Source organism: Molossus molossus, unplaced genomic scaffold (assembly GCF_014108415.1).
Source record: "Molossus molossus isolate mMolMol1 unplaced genomic scaffold, mMolMol1.p scaffold_m16_p_18, whole genome shotgun sequence".
In the NCBI taxonomy this organism is placed as follows: Eukaryota; Metazoa; Chordata; class Mammalia; order Chiroptera; family Molossidae; genus Molossus; species Molossus molossus.
Genome location: NW_023425353.1, coordinates 762,617 through 789,222, shown reverse-complemented (window position 1 = coordinate 789,222; position 26,606 = coordinate 762,617). Strand labels below are relative to the sequence as shown.

General features: G+C 40.4%; 1 protein-coding gene across 2 annotated transcripts in view; it reads right to left on the bottom strand.

Moving 5' to 3' along the window:
• Positions 1-26,606, bottom strand: part of SHQ1 (SHQ1, H/ACA ribonucleoprotein assembly factor) — a 123,887-nt gene that overhangs the window by 79,438 nt on the left and 17,843 nt on the right. For both annotated transcript variants that reach the window (XM_036267348.1, XM_036267349.1), the window contains exon 6: positions 8,572-8,699. In XM_036267348.1, the coding sequence (XP_036123241.1) occupies positions 8,572-8,699 (128 nt within the window). The remainder of the gene's footprint in view (positions 1-8,571; positions 8,700-26,606) is intronic.

The following is a 26,606-nucleotide window of genomic DNA, read 5'->3' as shown; positions in this document are numbered from 1 at the left end:
GTCTCCCCAAGTTAAAAATTTAGTATATACGTTTCGTATTTTTCTTGACAACCACGTGATCACACATAGACACACAAACATACATATACACATGGGAGCTTATACTCCCTTCCCCTAAAAATAATTAGATTATTCTTCTTCATTTAGCCTGTCTCATTGGACAATATCTCTGACAGATCTCTTCAAGTTAATTAGCATTTAGTTAATTTTTGTAAAGGAGTAGAACATTCTGTGGTATAGCGGGTTCTGTCCAACCATTCCCTCTTCTGATGAGTATTCACATTTCACCTTTTTAGAATCATGTTCAATTTAAGGGATACACAATGACTGGGGTAGGAAGAACCCTAAGATGGCTGCCGATGAGTCACATCTGAGTATGAGCAGAAGCTGTGACTTGTGTCTACAGATGACAAGACAGTCACTGTCGTGATTATATTTTGTTGTTTGCAGACTGGAGCTGGAGACTAGACGGCAGGTTTAGAGGATGCCATGTATGAGAGGACCACTTGAGGGGTCAAGTAGGGGCTCTAAGATATCAGAGTGCTCCCCAATGACAAACTAGCAGGACCACGGGCGACTCAGGAATGAAATTCTGCCAAACATCATGTAAGGTCAGAAGAAGACCCAGAGAACATAGCTGCCAAAAATTAAAAAGTTTAAAAAGAAAAGATGGCCATATTTGTACAGCCTTGTAAGAAGAGGACCCAACTAAGTGACACTTGACTCTCGACCCACAAAAACTAAACCACATTAGGACTGTTTCTAATTTGAGGTAAATTGTTATGCAGTAAGAGAAAACTAATAGTAACATATTGTTACTTCAGGTAGTATTTCTCTTACTGCTAAACTTTGAGCATTATTTCATAGGTTTGCTGGCAGTTTGGCTTTGGCTTTGCTCTCCTGTGAAACATTTATGTGTTTTTCCTATTTTTTTTCTGTTGGATGGCTTGTCTTGTCAAATTAAGGATTCTTTTGTCTATTATAAATATAAACTCTAGTCATCTCTCTAAATCTACAGTCTCTCTATTAACTTACTGTGCCACTGAATTATTTGTTTTTTGTGTAGCCTAATATGTCCATCATTTAAAAAAATAACAACAAAAAGAAAACAAGAGTCTGGATTTACAGTCTTCTATAAGGTGTCTCCAACCCCTGAAGTATACAAGAAGTCTCCTTTTCTTTAAGATTTACTGTTTCCTTTCTTAAATTTAAGTCTTTAATCCATCTGGAAGTTATTTTTCAGATGCTCTAAGACTTCAGTTACTTCCAGAGGACAGCTAACTGTGTCGGCAGTGTGCTCAGTGACCCAGCTTTTCTCACTGGAAACACCAACTTTATAAAATAGGTCTGTTGCTTTTGTCACTTGCAAATATATTATCTTCCCTATATCCATTATTAAATACAATTGAAAAGAGAAAAGTTATTTCTTTTTACATATCAGCCAACTTTCCAAATGTTGGGTACATAAGACAAAAAAGAAAAACAAAAAAAAACTGAAGTACTTAATAAATGCTAATGACTAAAAAAACCAAGTTATATCTACATTGGTAAGGTAAGAAAGTATGCGACTGTAGTTCCTTCTAGGCTGCCTTCGATGCCTACAATTCAGGTAAGCTATCACACAGTGTGTATCTTCTAATACGAACAGAGCACAAGCATCAATGGCTCTTCATCACTATACGTACAAAGTAAAAGACATTTTGTCTTAGAGCAAGATTTACAGAAAGAATAATAACTAACAACATATATGTGCTCAGTCCCTAACTAGTGAAAGTAAAGCATGGCCTACCAGTTGTCTTAGATTTTTAAAGAAACATATTTAGAAACATTAACTTACCTCTAAATAAAAGTGTTGTCAATCTCCTACCTTGAAAAGTAATCCTTAATTTTCCTTCCATACCCTATTAGACAATCACTTTGAAATTCACTTGTTTTTAAGCCCAGTAAAAAGGAGCATTCAGCTTCCAGTTCCAGTGCTTCAAATCTAAGTAATGCCAGAATAACTCTCAAGCCTTTTTCTCCAGGTTTTAGAACTGTCCGTTATTTAATATAGGGCAGGCTTAAATAAGAGACATTTCCTTCTCATGCTGCTGCCCTGAAGGAAAGATCCAGGAGTTGTGGAGCATCTGTATCTCCATCACACAACTTTCAGCTCTGGGTCCAACACAGCTACCTCCAGGTTTTGAGCACCTTCTAACCAATGGGCAGCAGAATAACAAGATGGCAAGTACCTTCTTTCTGAAGACTTGATCCAGAAAGTGCACAGAGTACCTTTCACTCACTTCCCATCATATAGGACTTAGCCACGTGACCACACCAGTGGCAAGGAAGGAAACAGAATCACTAACTGAGTTGTCATGTGCCCAGCTCTAACTCAGGAAGCCTCTTAGGGGAGAAGGACTATTAAAAGACACCTGGTTGTCTCCACCCCCTTCTTGGAGACCAAAATTTATTAAATTACATTTTTAATATTCCCAAACAACTCTCTTGAGCTAACTACCAAGCCCCCTTCTATCTCTGCTCAATTAAAGGCTGCCCTTCTGCTCTGGGCAAAGCCAGAGGAGGAGAGTATGACTACACACACACGATGCCCCTGTTCACATACAGTTTTCCAAATGCACTTCTGTCCTCTCTTAGCAACCTTAGGGTTAACAGGGCTTCTTTTTGTTTTAAGGCTTCCTTCCAGCGGGTCTGCAGCCTCACCTCTGGGAGAAAACATCTTAAATACACTTATTTGAAGTTACTCGAAGCAATACTCTTTTGCTCATTAAAATACACATAGTGCAAAAAAAAGGTTTTGAAATATATTTTTATAATTTTTTCAACAATGTTAGAAATCCCATTTAAAAAATAAAATAAAAAATAAATGTATTTGTACAAGCATCACTTTCATAAATGACAAATAATTGAGAGTCGATTTATTTAATTCGCTGACCAGCAACATTAAAAAATGTACAATGCCCTGGCCAGTTTGGCTCAGCGGCTGGAGTGTCGGCGTGCGGACCAGAGAGTCCCGGGTTTGCTTCCCGCTAGCGGCATGTACCCCCAAAAAATGTACATGTACATTTATTTATTTTATTCATTTTTTATCCTCACTTGAAACATTTTTGCATTTATCTTCAGACAGAGCGGGGGGGTGGGCATCGATGTGATAGAGACACATCGACTGGTTGCCACCCAACACAACCCCAACCGGGGCCAGGGACAAACTGCAACTGAAATACGTGCCCTTAGCGGGAACTGAACTCAGATTTCTCTGGTCCGTGGGCCGATGCTCTAACTGCTGAGCCAAACTGGCCAGGGCAAAAAATGTGCATTTTAAAAACTTTATGCAGGTAGGTGTCAGGTGAAGCATTCTTTTTTTTTTTTTCCAGTTAATCCTCACCCAAGGATATTTTTTTTCCATGGATTTTTAGAGAGAATAGAAGGCAGGGAGGGGGAGAGAGAGAGAGAGAAACATGGATTGGTTGCTTCCTACAACTGCCTGTAAGACCCTTCAGTGTGCAGGCTGACGCTCTAACCACTGAGCAACACCAGCCAGGGCAGGTGAAGCATTCTTTAAGACACATTGGAAAACAAAATAAGGGCTCACATAAAGATCCCTTAATTTAAACAGAAGCTCAGTTCATTTAACAATCTGATTTAAGAAAACTCTAAAAAGAAACATAGTACATGAAGAAAGTATACCTGACAATGTATTTTAAGACCCCTAGTATTCTGCAAGAAGTGTTGAGACAGTTATTCCTCTAGGTATAATTTTTGAGACGTTCATTAATTTAGCTAATGCTAGGGAAGTGCCAGGTGTTCCTGATGACATTATCTCAATAGGAAAAACCTTATATCTTTGTTGACTAATAATGACTTCTTCAACATAATTCTGAATCACAAGGCAAGTGTACCTAAAACCATTAAATGACATATCAATCATCTACATTATTAAAAATCAACACCTGTACATGTTTAATGGTTAGTAAAAGCTGACATGGGGACTGTAGGACCTGACGTTACTTTGCCCACAACTGCTTCCACGTATCATAGGTCTCTTTCTACGACTCCATATACATGGAAAGCCTACTTCAATGCACTCTTCTGAATTCTTGGATGGTAGGTAGTCCTAACCTATCCTTAACACCCCACCACCTTTTCTGAGTGTTTTTAAGTTCCATTTTGGCCTAAGAACTTCGTTAATAATACAGACACATTTAAATTCTAAAATTCAAGCAAAGAAACCGAGACGATAAATAACAACAACAAACCAGGAAATCACTACAGAAATCAAAAGTCGGAGCAACCCAGGGCTTTTTTTTATTAGAGCTGTAAATCACGTCACCAAAAGGGAATATGGGGGTTTGCAATCAGGTCTAACTGAGCAGCAGCATGGAAATAACTGCAGAGGCAGCGTCAATGACACTCGGAGGATTGGCGCCACAAGTGACGTCTGTCATGCATTTGTGCGACAGCTGTACTACAAAGCAGCTTTTTATAGTTCTGGACATTTTGATTAATTACACTTCTATAAATAATCTACAGGTGTAGATCTACAGCTGAAAGCTCCATTCATTTAAGGTAGAAACTGGTGTCCTGACACTGAAGCAAATGGCCTGAGACCACCGCCCAACATTAAAAAACCCCATCAATAAGATTGCAAAGAAGCTCCCCCCAAAATGGTAAGTGACCTTTTCACTTCACGTAGAACATTTTCCAGTTTAGTTTCTTTTATTTTTTATTTTTTTAATTAATTTATTTTTGTTACAGATGTTTCTCCTTTTCCCCCCACTGATTCCCCCTCCCCCTCCCTCCCCACCCCGTCCCCAGCTTTGTTGTCCATGTCCACTGTTCATGCACACATGCATATATGTTCTGTGGTTTATCTCTCCCCCACCACCCCCTCTTCTGAGGACTGTCAGCCTGTACCCCACCTCCATGTCTCTGGGACTACCCCATTCCTCAGACTGTTATGTTCATTATATTCCACAAGTAAGTGAGATATGATACTTAGTTTAGTTTCTTTTAAACCTTCCCTTCTAAATCCCCTCCCAAATGTCCTTGTCTTCTGTGGGTCAACAATTAAATCATCCATGACCTGGCTTCTCTCTCGAGGAATGCAAATCTGTCCACCACATTGCACACTTTCTAGAAACAGATCAGAACCAGAATAAAATGCGCTGCATTCAACCCCTGGTGCAAATGGGTAGCCCTGCAGTGGCTACAACTCCCAAGTTGAGACTGACAGCTCTGCAAACACTAACAGGTGCCCCTGCCGCAAGTCACTAACTGCAGATGCATGTGGTGTCACAACAAGCGGTCGTGTGCCAAGATTCCTGGGCTGACGTTAGCCACTGATAGACAAGGGAAATGTGGAAAATCCATCCTCATAAAACCAGAGCTCAGTGGGAGCACAGCATCTAACACTTTCGATTACAAGCCTTTGGGAAGGAAGATCAGGGTCATGACAAAACTGAAGATGCTGATAAAAGTCTCCACACTGTAACTCAGGGCTAAGACGACATGATAAGAATCACAATGGAGGCAAAAGCCTTGTCTGGAATTTGAAACAATTGTAGATTGATATTTTACGATGAAGATGAGTCAAAGGTCACCTCACACCCGCACTGTTATATTTGCCTAGCAGCACCTGATGAGGGGGCATAAAGAGGAAAGAGGCCTGGAGGTGAACAGAGGAAGAGGAGGGAGAACCCGGGTGCAGCATGCTCCTTGAAAGCTTGAAGGTTATTTCTTTTCTCCCATATTCTATTCTGGTTTAGCATACTTCAATTTATTCCTCCAATTCTGGGAGCTTCAAATACTTGAACAAAAAGAAAAAATAAAAAGAATCTCATTAACAGAGAATTCTTCTTAAAGCTTTGTAAATGTACAAAAAATGCAATTTCACAGAGAAGCCATTCAATTCCTGGCTCTCCTGCCATTGATTTTACTCTATAATAATATTTTCTAACAATTACCATATGATAAGGATGTTAACTACATCATCTTATTCAGGCCCATGACAATTCTGTGAGGGTGGTACAGGACTTCCACAGCAACGTCACACAGCAAGCCTGTGGTAGACCACGACATCCAACCTCAAGCCCTATGTTTAACTTATGTTCTATCCTTAACCCTACTACACAGAACTCAAGTCCTTCTAACTTAGATCACAAGCCCTGGCTGTTTAAAAGATGAGTTTAGAGCAAACCACCTAGTGGATTGTGACCACTCTCGAAGGACCAGACTGGATATATGCAGTGGGTCGGATGAAGATGGAGGGTCAGGAGGGCCAGTGGCTACATAAACAGCCGAGCTTACTCTGTTAAAATTATACATAGAGAATTAATTCACAGCACAGTGACACAGAAAAGAAGACCCAGAACAAGCTACCACTGATCAAAGCACAGCAAGTTAGAATGTAAATAAAAGGCAATACTGCCTTCTCTTGATGTTTAGGGCAACTAGCTCACCCTGGTGGATGGAAAACATAACTATGCAACCACCACTTTCTTCCACACCACCACCTCATTAAAACACTGCACTAACACTGGAAAAAGAATTCAGCCCTAGATGGCCTTGATGATTTAAGTTTGAGCAAACTTTCTGAGCAGATCTTCAAGGCATATACAGCTACTATCTATATTGTGTTAGCAATCCTAAACCTGAAAATTTGTCTATACCATGTGGGAAGTTTCTGAAAGATTCTTAAACTCAAAATCTAAAACCAAAAATCTGTTAAAAACAATGTAACAAGAATCATTATTTATAAATGAGTTTCTGTTGTGCAGTAGAGTCAATTCTAAAAGATCACAGTAGTAATTTTTCAATCTGGTAGAAACCACCTAAACTCTAATAAAACCTAACTACAAAAATACTTACTGCAATATTTATTTTATATAAATATTTTTTGACTACCTACTATATAACAGGCACTACGGTTGACACTATAGAAGAGGCTACTGTATTGTTATGCAGAAAATTAAAATACTGTCATGCAGTAGAGACCCAATATATAGCAAGTTCAGATTTAGTAATCAAAGGAAGCCACTCCAGAAAACTGTATACAAGCCAAATTTCCATCAGTAGTAGACAGCCCAAATGTCTATAAATCATGATACAATGATTTATACTAGGCAGACATTAAAAGTAGCAGATAAAATTGTAATTGCTAATATAAAAGATACACAGCATATACTAAAAACTTGAGAAAAGCAAGATAAGAAGAGAATATCTATGATTCTATGTATATAAATTTCTTAAGGCAAATATTTAGATGTGGGTATATACATTAAAAATATACCCCAAAATGGTTAACAGTGAGTATTTTTAGGAAGAGGAATTTGGACTGGGGAGATTCTATATTCCATTTAATGTGTATATACATGTGTGTGTGTATTCCTTTTATTTAGACAATAAAATTTTATTTTCAATATAGAACATAAATAAAAGCCAAATCAGTATGACAGAAAACATGGGCCTTCTACTCCTGATCTCTCTGAAACTGTTATAATTCTAACTTACAGATTTAATATAGAGCGTCTCACTTAGAGAAGGTGGTAATAAAACGACCATCTAAGAGTACTCTCTGTGGATAACATATGGCTTGATGTTAAATATGGCACAGCCATCTCCTATGATTCATGACACTCCTGACCCCCAGTTCAGCTTCCACTGTTAAAATCCGGCCCATCTGTTCTCTGTAAGGTACAGGTATGAGGATAACATTCCAACTTCTATATAAAACCATTTGTGAAACAATTGGAGAGGACATTCCAAATTCATTCAACAGACAACGTTAAAACTGGGTCTCCTCTCACCATCACTAACACTCAAATGCTCTTCCCACAGAGTAATGTTCAGATCTCTCAAGCAGATTCCTCAACTACAAATGTCCTATGTGCTAATGACCTACATTTACCAAACAAGCAAACAAACATTTTAAAAAGGACTCCAGCCCGGCCATTGTGGCTCAGTGGTTGGGCGTCATCCCATGCACCAAGAGGTCACCAGTTCGATTCCTTGTCAGGGCACATGCCCAGGTTGTGGGCCCGATCCCTAGCGGGGCATGTAACAGGCAGCCAATGGATGTTCTCTCTCATCAATGTTTCTATCTCTCTCTCGGTCTCTCTTCCTCTCTCTCTCTCTAAAATCAATAAAGAAAAAAAACATTTTTTAATAAAAATAAAATAAAAAGGATTCCATTGATTCAAAAGTAAACATACTTCAGAAGAATTCAGACAAATAAATCTAATATTGAGTGGCATTTTCCAGACCAAGTTAAAGACCCTATCTCCAAAATTAACAAACCACATGGAAGTAGGGAACAGACTAATGAAACTCAGAGGGAAGGGGAATGGGGGCAGGAACAGATAAACCAAAGAACTGGACACAGACAACAGTGAGGTGAAGGCTGGGGGTGGGGGTGGGGGCAGGAGTGGAATAGAAGGGGTCAGTGAGGGAAAAAAGGAGGGACATCTGTAATACTTTGAACAATAGAGAGACACTTAAAAAAATAAGCAAACCGAAAAAATATCTTCACTCTATGAGGCAGTTAAAAAATAAGCCTATTTTTAAGTTTCTTACCTAATACAGCATGATTTTCTTGCTCTTGACTCTTTTCCAAAAAGGCCATCATTTTTGAATATGTATTAGTCCACCAAGGATTATATTTCAAAACCTGCTCAACTGCCTCATCTTCAAAAAAGTCAGCTCTAGAAAAAAAAAACAATGAATGTCATTTGGGATTGTTATACGGACTTAAGCTGGTTCTCATTTTTAAAAATTTTATAACTCACTACATTTGCACTAGAAATATAGATTAACTCATAGTACATTTCAAGGAAAGATGAGCACTGCATCTACTTTCTTTATGGTAGAAATCGTCACAAAGTGAAAAGCAGGCAGCTAACTGAAAGGACATCTGAGACCAGGCTTGCCCTGAAGCCCCATCCCCTGCACTCCAGTGACGTGGGATGAGAAACAACACGAAAAGGACTGAGGCCTAGAGCTTATGCTAGGTTTGCAAATACCACAGATTCTGGTCAAGTTGCAGCAGTGAAAATAATCTTTTAACTCCACCAACAAAGACAAATAAACACATCAGAAGAAAATTTAGGATACTGAATATCCCCAAAAGCCACACACACATACACACACACACATACACACACCGCTGTTTACCATGTGTACTCATATTTTCTACCAAGATACAATCTATTTTATTTAGCTATGCTAATCTTAATAGGTCTCTCATTTAAAATTACTGAAAAATAAAAAAGTAACCTTTGTAGAGAACAAAAATTAATTTCCCTGCACTCATTTTCTCTGTTTTAACTGGAAAACTAATTGTTATATTCAAAATATACTCCTGGATGACACTTGTTCAGAAAATATGCTATCCCTCATTCAAAGTTGGAAATTGGTATTCTTGGAGAAAGAATTACAAAAAGCATTACTCACAGTGAAAAGTTCATTTATATTTTAATTAGAAACTCGAGAGATTGGATGGGGTTTTTTTGTTTGTTGTTTCTTTCATTATTTTTGTTGCAGATGTCCCCCCCCCCATTGACACCCTCCTTCGCCATCCCCCCAGCCCCTTCCCCAACATTGTTGTCTATGTCCATCCGTTATGCATACATGCACATAAGTTCTGTGCTTTATTTCTTTCCTCCCCCACTACCCGCTCTTCTGAGGACTGTCGGTCTGTACCCTATTTCTGTGACTCTGGGTCTATTTTGTTCATCAGTTTGTTTAGTTCATTATATTCTAGAAATAAGTGAAATCATGTGATATTTGTCTTTCTCTGCTTGGCTTGTTTCACATAGGACAATACTTTCCAAGTCCCTCCATGTCATCTCAAAAAATAAGAGATCTTTCTTTTTTACAGCTGCATAGTACTCCATTGTGTATATGTACCACTGTTTTTTAATCCACTCGTCTACTGATGGACATTTGGGCGGTTTCCAGATCTTAGCTATTGTAAATAGTGCTGCTATGAACATGGGGGTACATATATTCTTTCTGATTGGTGTTTCAGGCTTCTTAGGGTACATTCCTAGAAGTGGGATCACTGGGTCAAATGGTAGTTCAATTTTAACTTTTTTGAGGTAACACCATAGTGTTTTCCATGGTGGCTGCACCAGTCTGCATTCCCACCAGCAGTGTACTAGAGTCCCCTTTTCTCCACACCCGCGCCAGCGCTTCTTTCATTATTTGTTGATAGCGGCCATTCTAACAACTGTGAGGTGATACCTCAATGTTCTTTTAATTTGCATCTCTCTGATGATTAGTGACGCAGAGCATTTTTTCATGTCTCTTGGCCATTTTTATGTCCTGTTTGGAGAGGTGTCTCGTTAGGTACTCTGCCCATTTTTTAATAGGGTTCTTTGTCTTTCTTTTCTTGAGTTGTGTAAGTACTCTATATATTTTGGAAATTAACCCCTTACCTGATGTATTATTGGCAATTATGCTCTCCCATACAGTGGGATCCCTTTCCATTTTGATGGTTATTTCTTTTGCTGTGCAGAAACTTTTGAGTTTGATGTAGTCCCGTGTGTTCACTTTCTCCTTTCTCTTGCCTTATAGCTGCATAGTGCTCCATTGTGTATATGTATCACTGCCTTTTTATCCACTTCTACTGAATCAGTGAAAATTCTGCTGTGTATGATGTCTGAAATTTTGTTGCCTACATTTTCTTCTAGAATTTTTATGGATTCACGAGTCATGTTTAAGGTTTTTTAAATCCATTTTGAGTTTATTCCTGTATATAGGGTAAGTTGGTTGTCTAGCTTCAGTTTTATTTTTTTTGCATGTAGCTGTCCAATTTTCCCAACACCATTTATTGATGCACTTGCCTCCTCTGTTATATTATTAATTGAGTATAATATCTTGGGTCAATTTCTGGGTTCTCTGTTCTGCTCCACTGATCTATATGCCTGTTCTTGTGCCAGTACCAGGCTGTTTTGATTACAATGGCTTTGTGGTATAACCTGATATCTGGTATTGTGATACAGATATCTTTGTTCTTCTTTTTCAAGATAGTGGTGGCTATTTGGCGCCTTTTTTGGTTCCATATAAACTTTTGGAGTATTTGTTCTTGTTCTGTGAAGTATATCATTAGTATTTTGATGGGTATTACATTGAATCTATAGATAGCTTTAGGTTATATGGACATTTTATTAATGATAATTCTCCCAATCCATGAACATGGTGTATGTTTCCATTTTTTTTATATCTTCCTCTATTTCTTTTTTCAATGATCTGGAGTTTTCTGTGCAGAGATCCTTTACTTTTTGGTTAAGTTGATTCCTAGGTATGTTATTTTTTTCCCTACGATTGTAAGTGGGATTTTTTTTTTTTAGTTTCTCTTTCTGTGAGCTCATTGTTGGTATATAAGAATGCCGTCAATTTCTTGATGTTAATTTTTTATCCTGCTACTTTGCCAAATTCATTTATTAAGTCTAGTAGATTTCTGATGGCGTCTTTAGGGTTTTCCGTGTACAATATCATGTCATCTGCAAATAATGACAGTTTCACTTCCTCCTTTCCAATTTGAATCCCTTTTATTTTTTTCTTCATGTCTAATTGTTATGTTAAATAAGAGTGGCAAAAGTGGACATCCCTGTCTTTTTCCTGTTCTTAAGAAAAATGCTTTTTGTTTTTGCCTATGAAGCATAATGTTGGCTGTAGGTTTTTCATATGTGGCCTTTATTATTTGAGATATGATCCCTTTATTGCCACATTGCTGAGCGTTTTTATCACAAATGGGTTCTGGATTTTGTCGAATGCTTTTTCAGCATCTATTCATATGATCATATGGTTTTTATCTTTCATTTTGTTTATGTGGTGTACCACATTTATTGATTAGCAAATATTGTACCAGCCTTGCATCTCTGGGATGAATCCCACTTGGTCATGGTGAATAATTTTTTTGATGTATTTATTGCTGGATTGAATTTGCTAATATTTTGTTAAGGATTTTGGCATCTGTGTTCATCAGGGATATTGGCCTGTAGTTTTCTTTCTTTGTACTGTCTTTTTCCGGTTTTGGAATTAGGATTATGCTGGCCTCATAAAATGAGTTTGGAAGTCTCCCATGTTCTTGGATAGTTTTGAATAGTTTGAGGAGAATGGGTATTAGATCTTCTTAGAATGTTCGGTCAACCCATCCTGTAAAGCCATCTGGGTCTGGGCTTTTGTTTGCTGGGAGTTTCTTAATTACATCTTCAATTTCCTTTGCTGTTATTGGTCTGTTCAAGTGTTCCATCTCTTCCCGCTTCAGTTTTGGGAAAATGTGTTTCTAGAAATTTGTCTACTTCGCCTAGATTGTCTAGTTTGTTGGTGTATAATTGTTTATAGTATGTTTCAACAATCCTTTGTATTTCCGTGGTGTCAGTTGTTACTTCTCTTCTTTCATTTCTGATTTTGTTTATTTGGGTCCTCTCTTTTTGTTTCTTGGAGTCTGGCTAAAAGTCCATTGATCCTGATTATCTTTTCAAAGAACCAGCTTTGTTTCATTGATCTTTTGAACTGATTTTTTTAGTCTCTATGTCATTTATTTCTGCTGTGACCTTTACTATTTCTTTTATTCTACTTGCTCTGGGTTTTTCTTTTTGTTTTCTTTCTAGGTCTTTAAGTTGTAGTGTTAGAGAGTCAATTAGGAAATTTTTTTTTGTTCTGCCTTGAGGAAGCAAGGCCACTAAAAATTTGGTTGCCTCCCACACACACAAAAAAAAATGGGAGAGAGAGAGAACATTTCTTGTTTCTTGAGGTAGGCCTGTAGTGCTATGAACTTCCCTTTCAGGACTGCTTTCGCTGCATCCCATAGATTTGGTGGTGGTGTGTGTTCGTTTTCATCAGTTTCCAGGAAGCTTTTAATTTTTTCCTTGATTTCCTTGGTAACCCATTCGTTGTTTAAAAAATGCTATTTAGCCTTCAAGTGTTTGAATGTTTTTGTGAGTTTTTGTTGTGAGTTCTAGTTTCATGCCATTGTGATCCGAGAAGATACTTGGTATTATTTCAATCTTTTTGAATTTGTAGAGACTTACTTTGTGTCCTAACATGTGGTCTGTCTTTGAGACTGTCTCGTTTGCACTTGAGAAGAATTTATATTCTGCAGCTTTGGGGTGAAATGTTCTGTAAATATCAATTAAGTCCGACTGATCTAGGTTGTCATTTAAGGACTCTATGTCCTTGTTAATTTTTGTCTGCAAGATTTATTCAGTGGTATCAGTGGGGTGTTCAAGTCACCCACTATGATCGTATTGCTATTGATCTCTCCCTTGAAGTCCTCCAGAAGTTTTTAAATATATTTTGGTGCTCCCAAATCTGGTGTGTATATGTTTACTAGGTTTATATCCTCTAGTTGGATTGATCCTTTTAATATTATATAGTGACCTTCTTTGTCTCCTATTATGGCCCTTGTTTTGAAGTCTATCTTGTCAGATATGAGTATTGCTACACCAGCTTTTTTTTTTTTTTTATTTCCATTTGCTTGGAAAATTTTTTCCATCCCTTCACTTTCATCCTGTGTTAGTCTTTTGTCTTGAGGTGGGTCTCTTGTAAAGTACATATATGGGTCGTGTTTTCTGATCCAATCACCTACCCTACGTCTTTTGATTGGAACATTTAAGCCACTTACATTTAAAGTTATTATTGATAGATAGTTATTAGTTGTCATTTTTATTTTAAGCCTTCTTTCTCTGTTTCTTCTTCTTCTTACAACAATACCTTCAGCATTTCTTGAAGTGCTCATTTGGTGATGGTAGATTCCTTTACTTTTTTTTTTTTTTTTTTAAATCCGGGAAGCTCTTTATTTTTCCTTCAATTTGAATGATAGCCTTGCTGGATAGAGTAGTCTTAGATTCAGACCCTTGCCTTGCATTACTTTGTATACTTCATGCCACTCCCTTCTGGCCTGCAGTGTTTCTATTGAGAAATCAGCTGTCAGTCTAATGGGAGCTCCCTTGTAGGTAACTTTCTGCCTCTCTCTTGCTTCAAGATTCTTTCTTGGTCTTTGATGTTTGCCATTTTTATTATCATGTGTCTAGCTGTGGGTCTTTTGGGGTTCATCTTGCTTGAGACTCTGTGTTTCTTGGACTTGTGTGACTTTTTCCTTCACCAGTTTAGGGGAGTTTTCTGTCATTATTTCTTCAAACAGGTTCTCTATTGCTTTCTCTGATTCTTCTCCTTCTGGTACCCCTATAATGCAAATGTTGTTACATTTTGTATTGTTTCACAGCTCCCTTACAGGCTCCTGCTGCTTTTTAAACTTTTTTTCCATGTGGTGCTCTATTTGGGTGTTTTTTTCTAGTTCGTCTTCTAACTCGCTGATTCGGTCTTCAGCTTCTAATCTACTACTGAACCCTTCTAAGGTATTTTTCATAATAATTATACCATTATTTATTTCCTCCTGATTTTAATGCATAGGTTCTACCTCTTTTTTTAAGCTGAAGTAGTTCCCATTGAGCTCTTCATAATTCTTAAGTTGCTTGTATTCTCATCAAATTGAGCATCCTTATAATCACTGCTTTGAATTCTTTATCTGACAAGTTGCTTTTTTCTAGTTCCTGTAATTCCTTTTCTGGTGATTCCTCTTTTTCATTTGGGTGTTGTTTCTTTGTCTCACCATTTTAGCAATCTGGTAGTTCTAAGCCGGTGAGGGATGTTGGAGTGTGTAGGCAGGTTGGTGTGTGTCAACTAGGGCTGCTGTGCCTCCCAGCCTGTTATGGCACCTCTTGCCTGCTGTAGGTCCTGAAGGACTGACACCTAGCTCCTGGTACCCTGGTATCGGTCTGTGGTGCAGGTCTTGGCTCTGCAAGACTTGCTGCTTAGGCTGGGCCACTGCTCCTGATCAGCTTCTGATGTTGCTGGGGATGGGTCTCAGCTGCCGATATGTGCTATTGCTGCCTGGGGTGCATGGGTCCGTCTGGTGCCTTACTGGGGTGCCTGGGTCCCACTGGTATGTTTCTGGGGTGCGTGTGGTTCCATTAGTACCCAGTTTCAGAGCGTGTGTTCCACTGGTGTGCTGCTGACGTTCATGGGTCCCTCTAGTACGCTGCTGGGGTTCATGGGTCCCTCTGGTACGCTGCTGGGGTACACAAGTCCCACTGGTGTTCTGTTGGGTTACCCTGCTGCCTGATGGGGCTCAGCACCTGATCAGTCACTACTGGGGAAGAGAGTCAGTTCCTAGTTCACACTGCTACTGCTGCTGCTGCTGTTGCCAGGAGGTGCTCTCAGGTCTTAATCCGTTACTGCTGTTGAGGACTGAGGATGCTCCTCACCTGGCTGATGCTGGGGGGAGAGGCTCCATTCCAACTCCACTGCTGCAGTTGTCAAGGGCAGGTCTCAGCTGCCCTAGCCCTGCTGCTTGGGCTGGGACACGGCTCCTGATCAGCCTTTGCTGATGCTGCTAGGGATGGGTTTCAGGTGCCAATCTGAGCTGCTAATGCCTGTTGGGGGTGGGGCTCTACTCCTGCCCAGTCACTGTTGCTGTGGGGGGAGGTGCTGGGTTCCCAAGCTGGTGCTAGTGCCACCACGAGCATGAGTGAGCCGCTGCTGCTGTTAGGGATGAGGCTCCGGCTTCCAGCCAATTTCGGCTACTGCAGCAGGCACCTCAATAGTGCTGCTACTGTGCGCTGACCACGTTGACACAGCTGAGTCCACTGAACCAATGGTGCAAGGCGCTCTAGTGGACTCAGGTCACTCAGTCCTAGCAGCTCCCAGTTTCCTCCTCCCAAGGAAGACCTGGGATCTTCCAAAATGGCAAGGCCTCCTGGCCACAGAGAGGAAAGTTCACTGATGTGCTGCTTACTGCAGTAGATGGCTGTTTTCCGTCCACAGCACAGGAACCTTCTGCCCCATGTCTCTGCACTGCTCAAGGTTGGCCATCCACACTCACATTCACTCACACTCTCACTCACTCACCCTCACTCCAGTCCTGCCTGCCGTCATCTTTTTTTAAATTCTGTTTGTTTAGATAAATTGGATTTTCTAGCTGATAGTTTTATGACCTTAAATATTTTTTTCTTTCAAGTGAGATATTGAAATCTTTCTTTTTTCTCTTACTGATTTTAGAGAAAAAGAAAGGAAGAGAGAGAGAGAGGAAACATCAATGAGAGAGAACATCAACTAACTGCCTCCTGCATGCTCCCCACTGGGGATCGGGCCCAGAACCTGGGCATGTGCTCTGACTGAGAATGGAACTGGCAACCTCTTTTTGGCACATGGGTCGACAATCTACCACTGGGCCACACCAGCCAGGTAAGATATTAAAATCTTTTAAAATTAGAAATATCAGCCCTGGCCAGTTTGGCTCAGCGGTTGAACATCGGACCAGAGAGTCCCGGGTTTGGTTCCTGCTAGGGGCATGTACCCCGCCCCCCCAAAAAAATTAGAAATATCACAGATAAGATCTTTGTGCCCTTGCTGGTTTGGCTCAGCAGTTAGAGCGTTGGTCCGCGGACCAAAGAGTTGCATGTTCGATTCCGGTCAAGGGCAAATATGTCAGTTGCAATTCATCCCTGGCTCTGGTTGGGGTCCTGCAGGAGGCAATCGGTCAATATGTCCCTCTCACGTCGATTTTTTTCTGCTCTCTCTCCCTTCCCTCATTCTCTATCTGAAGATAAATAGAAAAATATCCTCGGGTGAGGTTTAAAAAAAAAGTTCTTCGGATGTGCCCAAGTACTGCACTAGTGCTTCTCGTTCACTATTTTTTTTGAATCCTCACACAATCCCCTGGTCAGAGGATACTCCCTGCCCATAAAATATGGGTGGACACTGACGCTCAGAAAAGCTGTAGATCATGGCTATGATCAATAAAACCAATAAGAAATGTGGCCAGAATTAGGACCACTTAAGTCTTACTCCGGAGTCCAAGCTATCAACCAATATACGCATTTTATTTTTATGGTTGAGAAAATACAGTAGATATTGAACAAAACAAATGGAATGATCTTGAAACAATAATTCTCAGTATGAATTTTCAGGTGCACAGAGCATAGACACCGGGATGAAGTAGTTGCTTTATCAACTAATCCTGTTAAGGGCCTCTTATTAGCCATGTCTTTTTAAAGTGAAAAAAAACTCAAACTGATGGTTGCCAGATGTGAAAGGGGGTGGGTGAAAAAGAAGGGATTAAGAAGTACAAATTTACAGTTACAAAATAGTCACAGGGATATAAAATACAGCATAGGGAATCTAGTCATTAATACTATAATAACTATGTATGGTGTCAGGTGGGTACTAGACTTATTGGGGGGGATCATTTTATAAATTGTATAATTGTCTAACCACTATGTTGTACATCTGAAGCTAATTAAATATTAAATGTCAACTGTAATTTAAAATTTTTTTAAATTGATATTCTATTATAGATTTTCACCCACTAATCAGAATGTAAACATTTTCTAGCAAATGAATTTCAAAAAATATTAACAATAAGAGTAAGTGGCTAAAATGTTAAATAAGTCAACAAATGTACTAACTTTGTGCCACGTTCCAAGCACCATGTTGGGCATTATTACATGGCTATCATGTTACATGGCTGACAAGACATAGGGACTCCTGGCCTTCATGGTACTTACAGTCTCATAGGAGAGTCAAACAATTACAATTCAACATAAGTGTTAAGACAATTGTCATGGCAAAATAAAATTGGGATGACAGGTAAGGTCCCTGAAGCAAATAATATGTAAGCCAAGAGCTGAATAATAATGAACAGTTAACCAGTTTAAGAGAGGTGGGAGAGCCCTGGCCGGTTTGGCTCAGCGGTTAGAGCGTCGGCCTGCGGTCCTGAGAGACCCGGGTTCGGTTCCCGCTAAGGGCGCGTGCCTCGGTTGCAGTTTGTCCCCGGCCCTGGTCGGTTGTGCGGGTGGCAGCCACTCGATGTGTTCCTTTCACGTCGATGTTTCTCTCTCTCTCTCTGTTCCTCTCTCTCCCTCCCACTCTACCTGAACAAAAAATGGAAAAATGTCCTCGGGTGAGGATAAAAAAAAAAAAGAGAGGTGGGAGAAAATAATCTGGGCAGAAAGAATAGTTAGCAAGAAAACACAACAGGAAACAAGAAGGCACATTTAAGAAAAAGAAGTTGAGAATAGCTGTAAATAATGGGTTGTGGTGACAATGACCTTGTAAACCATGTTAAAAACTGAGGATTTTTATCACCAAGAACAACTGAATACTTAAAAGCTTTTGCATTTTGGGGACCAGCATCAGTGTGTTTCAGAAACATAACCCTCACTCTGCCTAGAGAATGGTTTAAAGGGACATGAAGGAACAGAAATCATGGTAGCCTTGAACAGGATAGTGGCAGTAGGCATGGAGGAAAGTGGACAGATCTGATAAACAGTTAGACGCTAGAATCCTCAGGATGTAGGAGTCAAGGGAGCTAGGAGTCAGAGTCAATGCGTAGGATTTTGGCCTCGACAATTCAGTGGTCAACAGTGACGTTTGCTGACATAGGAGCACAGGATGCTAACGAACATGACATGAGAGATGACTTCTGCTTGAAACAAGCTGATTCTGAGCTGTCCTTTTAGGACACACAGAGTCCTGTCCAAAAGGCAGTTAGACATGCAAGTCTAATGCTCAAGAGAGACACATGGGACAGTTAAGGAAGCCAAAGAAGAGGCCGGAATTGCCTAGGAAAAACTGTCAGGGGGGGACAACAAGGGCCTTGTACACTGGAGTGCCAAGGACATTTAATGCAAAGGTAAAAGCCCATCCACAAAAATGTTGCCCCTCTCCCTAGGAGTAAAATGATTAAAATAACAACAACAACAAAAATGGCTCCATAAAACAGTATCTCTGCCACCTTCATGTCACCTCTCTCCTTGCCCCCCCCCAGTTATCAGAATATTTAAGTGATTAATTGGAGTAAAATATCACTAATTCAGTCCCAGTAATTAAACTGTGACGGTTTTTACAATGTCCATGATTTAAGAGTTTTGTGAACAGATCTGAGGCTGACTACTGGTCTGTTTTCCAGAATAATTATTTTCAAGTTTTTAAATGCCATGAAATTCAACAGGCATCCACTGAATACTCTACGTGCACGCAAATCAGAGAGACGAAGATTGGCAAGACTTATTTCCTGCCCTTGACGACTTCACAATTTAATGGGAGCCACCCACACACAAACAGAGTGTTGTAGAAACAAGATGAGCTGTAACACAGGTGCACTGAAGAGGGGTCCCCCTGCCAGTCTGGGAAAGTGGGCACCAGGGAATGACAACTAAGCCTAGCCTTTAAAGATAAGTAAATGTAATGCAAGCAGGATGGGACAAGGTAGAAAATAGCTGGCAAAGATATACTACTAGTACAAAGTGTGTGAGAAGAGGTGCAGGTGGAGAAATGCACATACTCATTACTGCTACAGTATAAAAGGTGGGCAGGGAGTGGCAGAGTCCAGATCACAATGAACTTTATATGTCATCATAAAAAGTTACAAGCTGTAGAACCTGAGAAAGATAACTACTAAAAAGGGCTCCCAGTGGCTAACTGGACTTAAATGTAAAAACAACAAAAATAGAGCCCAGCAACCATTTCTACACAGGAGCCTCTCATGTAGGGAGAAGTCTGCACTGGACTGCCTGCCTCTGCACTGAATTGCCTGCAACTGCCTGCCGCCTGCACTGGACTGCCTGCAACCGCCTGCCCCCTGCACTGGACTGCCTGCCGCCTGCACTGGACTGCCTGCAACCGCCTGCCCCCTGCACTGGACTGCCTGCCTCCTGCACTGGACTGCCTGCAACCGCCTGCCCCCTGCACTGGACTGCCTGCCTCCTGCACTGGACTGCCTGCAACCGCCTGCCCCCTGCACTGGACTGCCTGCCTCCTGCACTGGACTGCCTGCAACCGCCTGCCCCCTGCACTGGACTGCCTGCCTCCTGCACTGGACTGCCGGCAACCGCCTGCCCCCTGCACTGGACTGCCTGCCTCCTGCACTGGACTGCCTGCAACTGCCTGCCTCCTGCACTGGACTGCCTGCCTCCTGCACTGGACTGCCTGCAACTGCCTGCCTCCTGCACTGGACTGCCTGCAACTGCCTGCCTCCTGCACTGGACTGCCTGCCTCCTGCACTGGACTGCCTGCAACCGCCTGCCCCCTGCACTGGACTGCCTGCCTCCTGCACTGGACTGCCTGCAACCGCCTGCCCCCTGCACTGGACTGCCTGCAACTGCCTGCACCCTGCACTGGACTGCCTGCAACTGCCTGCCTCTGCACAGAACTGCCTCCTGCACTGTGTTCCTGTCCTCTGAGCCACCCCTTATACAGAAATTCCTGGAATCCTATTTCAGCCAATAGGACTGAGGTTTCACCCATTCAATTAGAGCTGTGCAGCTATGTCCCTATCAGCTTCTTTACTGACCAATCACAGCCGCTCCATTATGACCAATAAGGACAGTGTCTTTGGACCAATCAAACTGCAAGGATTTGAAGCCCTCATCTGCATGAGGACAGACCAATCAGGGACCAGGAGCAGGGACTTCTATCTATAAATCTGCTCCTCTCTGGCTCTGAGAACCCATTTTCCCTTTCCATGGAAGAATGCATTTCCTGACGAGCTGAAACACTGATGTCTTACCACAGAAGACTGGCACAGAACTGAGCAGACCAGTGCAGGGCAAAGCAGACCGGCACACAGCACAGCAAACAAGACCAGGGATGAGCAGAGCAGCGCTGTCCAGCTGAAGAGGCCAGCTTGCTACCTCACCCAGGCCACATTACAGCTGTGCTGTTTTCACAGCCCTGCTGTATCACAATGGAGCTATTTTGCACTGAATAGCGTTTCCTCCTTCACTGCACCACTTATTGGGGATTCCTGTTGGCACTGAATTGGCACCAATGACCACTGGATGACAACGTTTATGTTTTCCAGGGGTGGGGAATGTCTGGCCTGTGGGCTTATAGGGCCTACGAAATCGACACCAGCTAACATCAAACACCTGACCAAACTTGCCTGCCCAAATATAGCAGGATAATTTCTTTTTTTTTAATCCTCACCTGAGGATATTTTTCTATTTATCTCAGATAGACTGGGAGGGAAGGAGAGGGAAGGGGGAGAGAGAGAGAGAGAGAGAAACATCAATGGGTTGCCTCCTGCACGACCCTGACCAGGGCTGCGGACAAACAGCAACCAAGGTATGTGCCCTGGACCAGAATCAAACCTGTGACTCTTTGGTCAGTAAGCTGACGCGCTAACCACGGAGCCAAACCCACCAGAGCTAGAAGTCTAATTTTTAATTTTGTATGGCCCGTGAATGATGTTATAAATATCCAAATGGCCCTTGGCAGAAAAACCGACCCCACCTGTTTTAAGCAAAGGACAACCCAGTAAGAATTTAAGCAGATTTTCTTTTTTAGTACATGAGATATACTAGTGATGTTATAGTTGATGGATTTGCAGAATTCCAGGCCGGAGGAAGAGATATCAGTTAGGCAGTGAGGAGAATGCTGCAATAAGTAGCACACAGATGAGGGCCAGAAACAGATGGAGTAAAGAAAACAGCAGAGATAAATGATACAACTTCAGGACAGATTGGAAGTGTGGGTAAGAAAAAAGTCAAAGATGAATCCTAGGTTCCTAACCTGGGTGACCTGGGTGACTGGAGTGAAAAATCAGGCCCTCTACCATGGAGAAAATTCAGGAAGACTATAAAGGTAAACAGATGAGTTCAATTTGGACATGTTGAAATAGAAAAGTCAGTGAGATGCCCAGCTGCTCTCTAAAACCTTAACTTGGCACTTACCACTGTGTCCTTCCCCCACTAGAATATAAGCCCCACAAGTGTGGTGACCTTGTTGTATTCACAACATGCTCCTTGCTCTCTGTAAAACTGCTTGGCACAAAGTCCATTCAGAAGATATTTGAACAAATCAGTGTATACATGAAAAAAACGAATAAATGAAATTTTATTCCAATGCATTCTCCGAGGCTTGGTATTTTGAATACAGAGCCACTTTAGAAGCAGCTGGTCCTCTTCTCGGCCTCATCATTACTACTTGTTGTCTTGAGTTCTCCTCAAAATATCCAAAAGTTGATCAGTGTACCATCTTAACAAATTTTAGCACTGAAAATTACAATTTAAAATGGGACCCCAAATGCTATTTGATCTTTTTTGTACCATTTCTTATCTCACTGACATTTGAATGTTGACTGAATTATTTTATTTTCTGCCAAAGAAGGAAACAGGTAAGATTTTATTAACTGGTTGAAGTAAAAAAAAATGCCAAAAATTAAAAACCAAATTTCCTGGGTAGGAAAAAATCAAAAAACACTCTCAACAAGTGAAATATAAAAGTTGGCTATAATGAGCAAAAGAAGAAGGACTATAAAAAATATTTCAAGATGGCTTCAATATATTTCAGTGTAAAAATAATACCCAAAAGGTATTATAAATGGCAAGAAATGGATAATCAAAAACAATGAATGGATCATCTATATGCCCAGCATTCTACTGGACTACAAAATATAAGGGGGAAAGTAATATGCTAGAACCCAGATATTACAACAAAGGATTTTTAGAAACAATCATAATCCAAATCATTCATATGTGCCTTTGAAAATACAATCAATTCACTTCACTGTTCTGCTTTAGGTTACAAGTAAAATAAGTTTTCCTTAAGCTCCTCAAAAATCTGACACCATCAGGAGAAATCATGGCTTAGGAAGGACAAGCCAAACTTCTTCAAGTTTCATCTACTACACTAATGTAATATATATTATGTGTCATGTATGTATATTACATGACATATATAAACATGTACTAGACTATACCAAACACACTGTCTGCATGGTAGATAAGAATTTAAAGTGAACCCTTTCCCCCAAGTGCATTAACCATCAAGTACAGCAGAAAAAGCACTGATAAGATTGAAAATTCACAAGGATTTTACTTGCACTTCATTCAATACTAACACAACCGTGAGACTGTCAGCTAATGAACATGATGAGTGATGAGGTCTCCAAGGTCAGTAGTTAGGTGGCATGAGAGATCCTTCAGAACTCTCCCCTTAAAGTTATGTTAGACATCTAGGATTCCAAGGATTCCCTGCTCACCACACAAACACATCTGAGAGATCCTCACACAGAAACATCTGAAGGTGGGTGTATCGGAGGGAGTGAACGAAGGACAAGGAAAGAGGAAAGGACAGAGATGGGTGCACAGGCACAGCCCCGCTCAGAGCTCACTATGGGACTAAGCAGCAGGAAAGGAGTCAGCTTACAGTGTACACACTGTGAAACCCCAAAGAAAAGAAAGTAGAATCAACATTCCTGCGAGTGGTCAGCACATACTGTGGCTGAACTCAGTGACAAGGGCAGAGACAAACACCAAGGAACAGCAGCTGGCCATTACCAGACAGAGAACAAAAACACAGACCTGTAGCTGCCTCCCCTCGCCCTCCCAGAACTTGCTTGCCTTCCTTCACCCTCCCAGAGCTTGCCAGCGGCCCCAGCAGAAGCGGTGGCAGAGAAAGTGTGGGTTAGAGAGCACACTATCCTCAGTCCTGAAGACTGGAGAAGCAGAAACATTTCTCCCTGAGTGGTCAAGTCACAATGTGGCCAATCCCAATGACGGGTGGAGATACAGAGATGAGGCAGCTTAAGTCCGGCAGCCACCATTACTGGGAGGAGGACAAAGCCACAAACACATGATCTGACCTATCCCAGCGCACCCTACCCTCACCCACTGCAATAAAACCCAGGAAAGGCACCTGGAACAGCTCAGGTAGTACAGCACTGACGGGAGCATCTAGTTGTAGAAGGCAATGCTGGGATCTCCAGGGCCCAGAATCTTATCACCTGCTACATTCCCCCACAGGGGTGGTTGCCCTGAGACTAAGGAAACCTGGTCACAGAGGTGACGCCCACCTCCTCAGGGAATACAGGGCATTTTCCATGGTAGATAGGACACCTCCCCACAGAAATTCCTGAAGCCCCAGCAATGCAAGTGAGAGAAAATTAAAACTTATGCTTCAGTGCCACCTACTGGGAAACCTCTTTGTATCAGCCTGCTGAACAGAGAAGCAGATGTGATTCACTTCCATATATGTCTAGGCAGAGAAATAACCCATCAAATATCAAGAATAACCAAGGTAATAAGGTTTCTCAGAAAGAAAATAAACCACCTCCAGAAAAAAAAACGTAAAGACACGGAAATATGTGATTAAAATGACAGAATTCAAGATTGGAGTTCTAAAACTATTCAATGGGATATAAGAAAACTCAGAAAGGCAGTTTAGTGAATTCAGAAATAAAATCAATGAATAAAAGGAGTACTTGACCAAAAGAGATTGAAACTTTAATAGGAACCAAAAAGGAATTCTGGAGATGAAGAACTCAATAAAAAAGATGAAGAAATAGAGCTGACCAGATAGAGAAAAGAATTAGAGATATTGAAGACAAAAATCTAGAAAAGATGTACATGGAGAAAGAGAGGGACCTGTTTGTATATTCTTCTATTTCCTTTTTCAATTTCCTGCAGTTTTCTGAAAACAGGTCTTTTACCTTCTTGCTTAAGTTTATTCCTAGATATCTTAATTTTTTTTTGTTACAATGGTAAATGGGATTCTTTTTTTTTAGTTTATCTTTCTGAGTTCATTATTGGTGTATAAAAATGCCATTGATTTCTGGATGTTAATTTTCTATCCTGCTACTTTGCCGAATTCATTTATTATATGTAGTAGTTTTTTGGTGGAGTCTGTAGGGCTTTCTATGCACAATATCATGTCATCTGTGAATAATGACAGTTTCATGTCCTCCTTTCCAATTTGGATCCCTTTATTTATTTTTCTTGTCTGATGGCTGTGGCTAAGACTTCCAGTACTATGTTGAATAAGAATGGTGAAAGCAGGCATCCCTATCTTGTTATTGTTCTTAAAGGAAATGCTTTCATTTTTTCACTGAGTATGTACGATGCTGAGTATGATGTTGGCTGTAGGTTTTTCAAATTTGGACTTTATTATGTTGAGGTAGGATCCTTCTATTCTCACTTTGCTGAGAGTTTTTATAAAAATGGGTGCTGGATTTTGTGAAATGCTTTTTCTGTGTCTACTGATACGATCATATAATTTTTATCTTTCATTGTGTTTATATGGTGTATCACATTTATTGATTTGTGAATATTGTGCTAGCTTTGCATCCCTGGGATAAATCTCACTTGGTCATGGTGCATAATTTTTTAAATATATTGCAAGATCCGATTTGCTAATATTTTGTTGAGAATTTTGGCATCTATGTTCATCAAGGATATTGGTCTGTAAACACTTCACACCTACCAGAATGACTACGATCAACAAATCAACAAAAAAAACAAGCACTGGCAAAGCTGGGGAGAAAAGGGAACTCTAATACATTGCTGGTGGGAATGCAGACTGGTGTAGCCATAGAAAACAATATGGAGTTTTGTCAAAAAATTAAAATGGAACTTCCATTTGACCCACTTCTGGGAATATATCCTAGGAATATATGCACTCCTATAGCAACACTATTCACAATAGCCAAGATTTAGAAACAGCTCAAGTGCCCATCAGTAGACGAATGGATAAAAAAAGTTGTGGTACATTTACACAATGGAATACTATGCAGTTGTAAGAAAGAAAGATCTCTTACCCTTTGAGATAGCATGAAGGGACCTAGAGAGTATTATGCTGAGTGAAATAGGCTAGTCAGAGAAAGACAAATATCAGATGATTTCACTCATATGTGAAATCTAATGAAAAAAATAAACTGATGAACAAAATAGATCCAGAGACATGGAAGTAGAGAATAGACTGACAAATCTTAGAGGGAAGGGGGTGGGGTTGGGAAGAGATAAACCAAAGAACTTACATGGACACAGACAAAACAGTGAAGGTCTGCAGCGGTAATGGGACAAGAGTGGGGTGGAAGGAGTCAATGGGAGAATAAAGGGGTGACATCTGTAGTACTTTCAACAATAAAGATCAATTTTAAAAAATTAAATTAATTTAAAAAAGGAGGAACTTGAGAGTTAAAAAAAGAAAGAACTCTAGGAGAACTAGACCCCATCAGAAAGAGCAACATAAGAACAGTGAATATACCAGAAAGATAAGAAAAACAAAACAAAACAGAGAGCCTATTCAAACAAATCATCAATGAGAACTTTCAAAACCTATGGGAAAAACCTCAAATTCAAGAAGCAAACAGAATACCTAATTATCTCAATCCAAAAAGGCCTTCCAAGGAACAATATATTAAAACTCAAAAATTAATGACAAAGAATTCTCAAGGTAGCCAGGAAAAAGAAGACAGTAACCTACAAAGGAAATCCCATTAGATTATCATCTTTATTTTTCATTAGAAATCCTGCAAGCTAGAAAATATTGGAATCAAATATTCAAACTACTGGAAGAGAAAATTCACTAGGCAAGAATAATATATCCAGCAAAGATATCCTTTAAATACGAAGGAGAACTAAGACCTTTCCAGACATACAGAAGCTAAGGGAATTTACCACCAGAAGACCTGCATTATATGAAACACTGAAGGGTATTCTACCTAAAACAAAAGACAAAAGAATACAAAACTATGAGTAAGATGGCTAACAGACAGCTCAAAGCAGGAAACTGCAACCCTTGCTCAGAACACGATAATATAG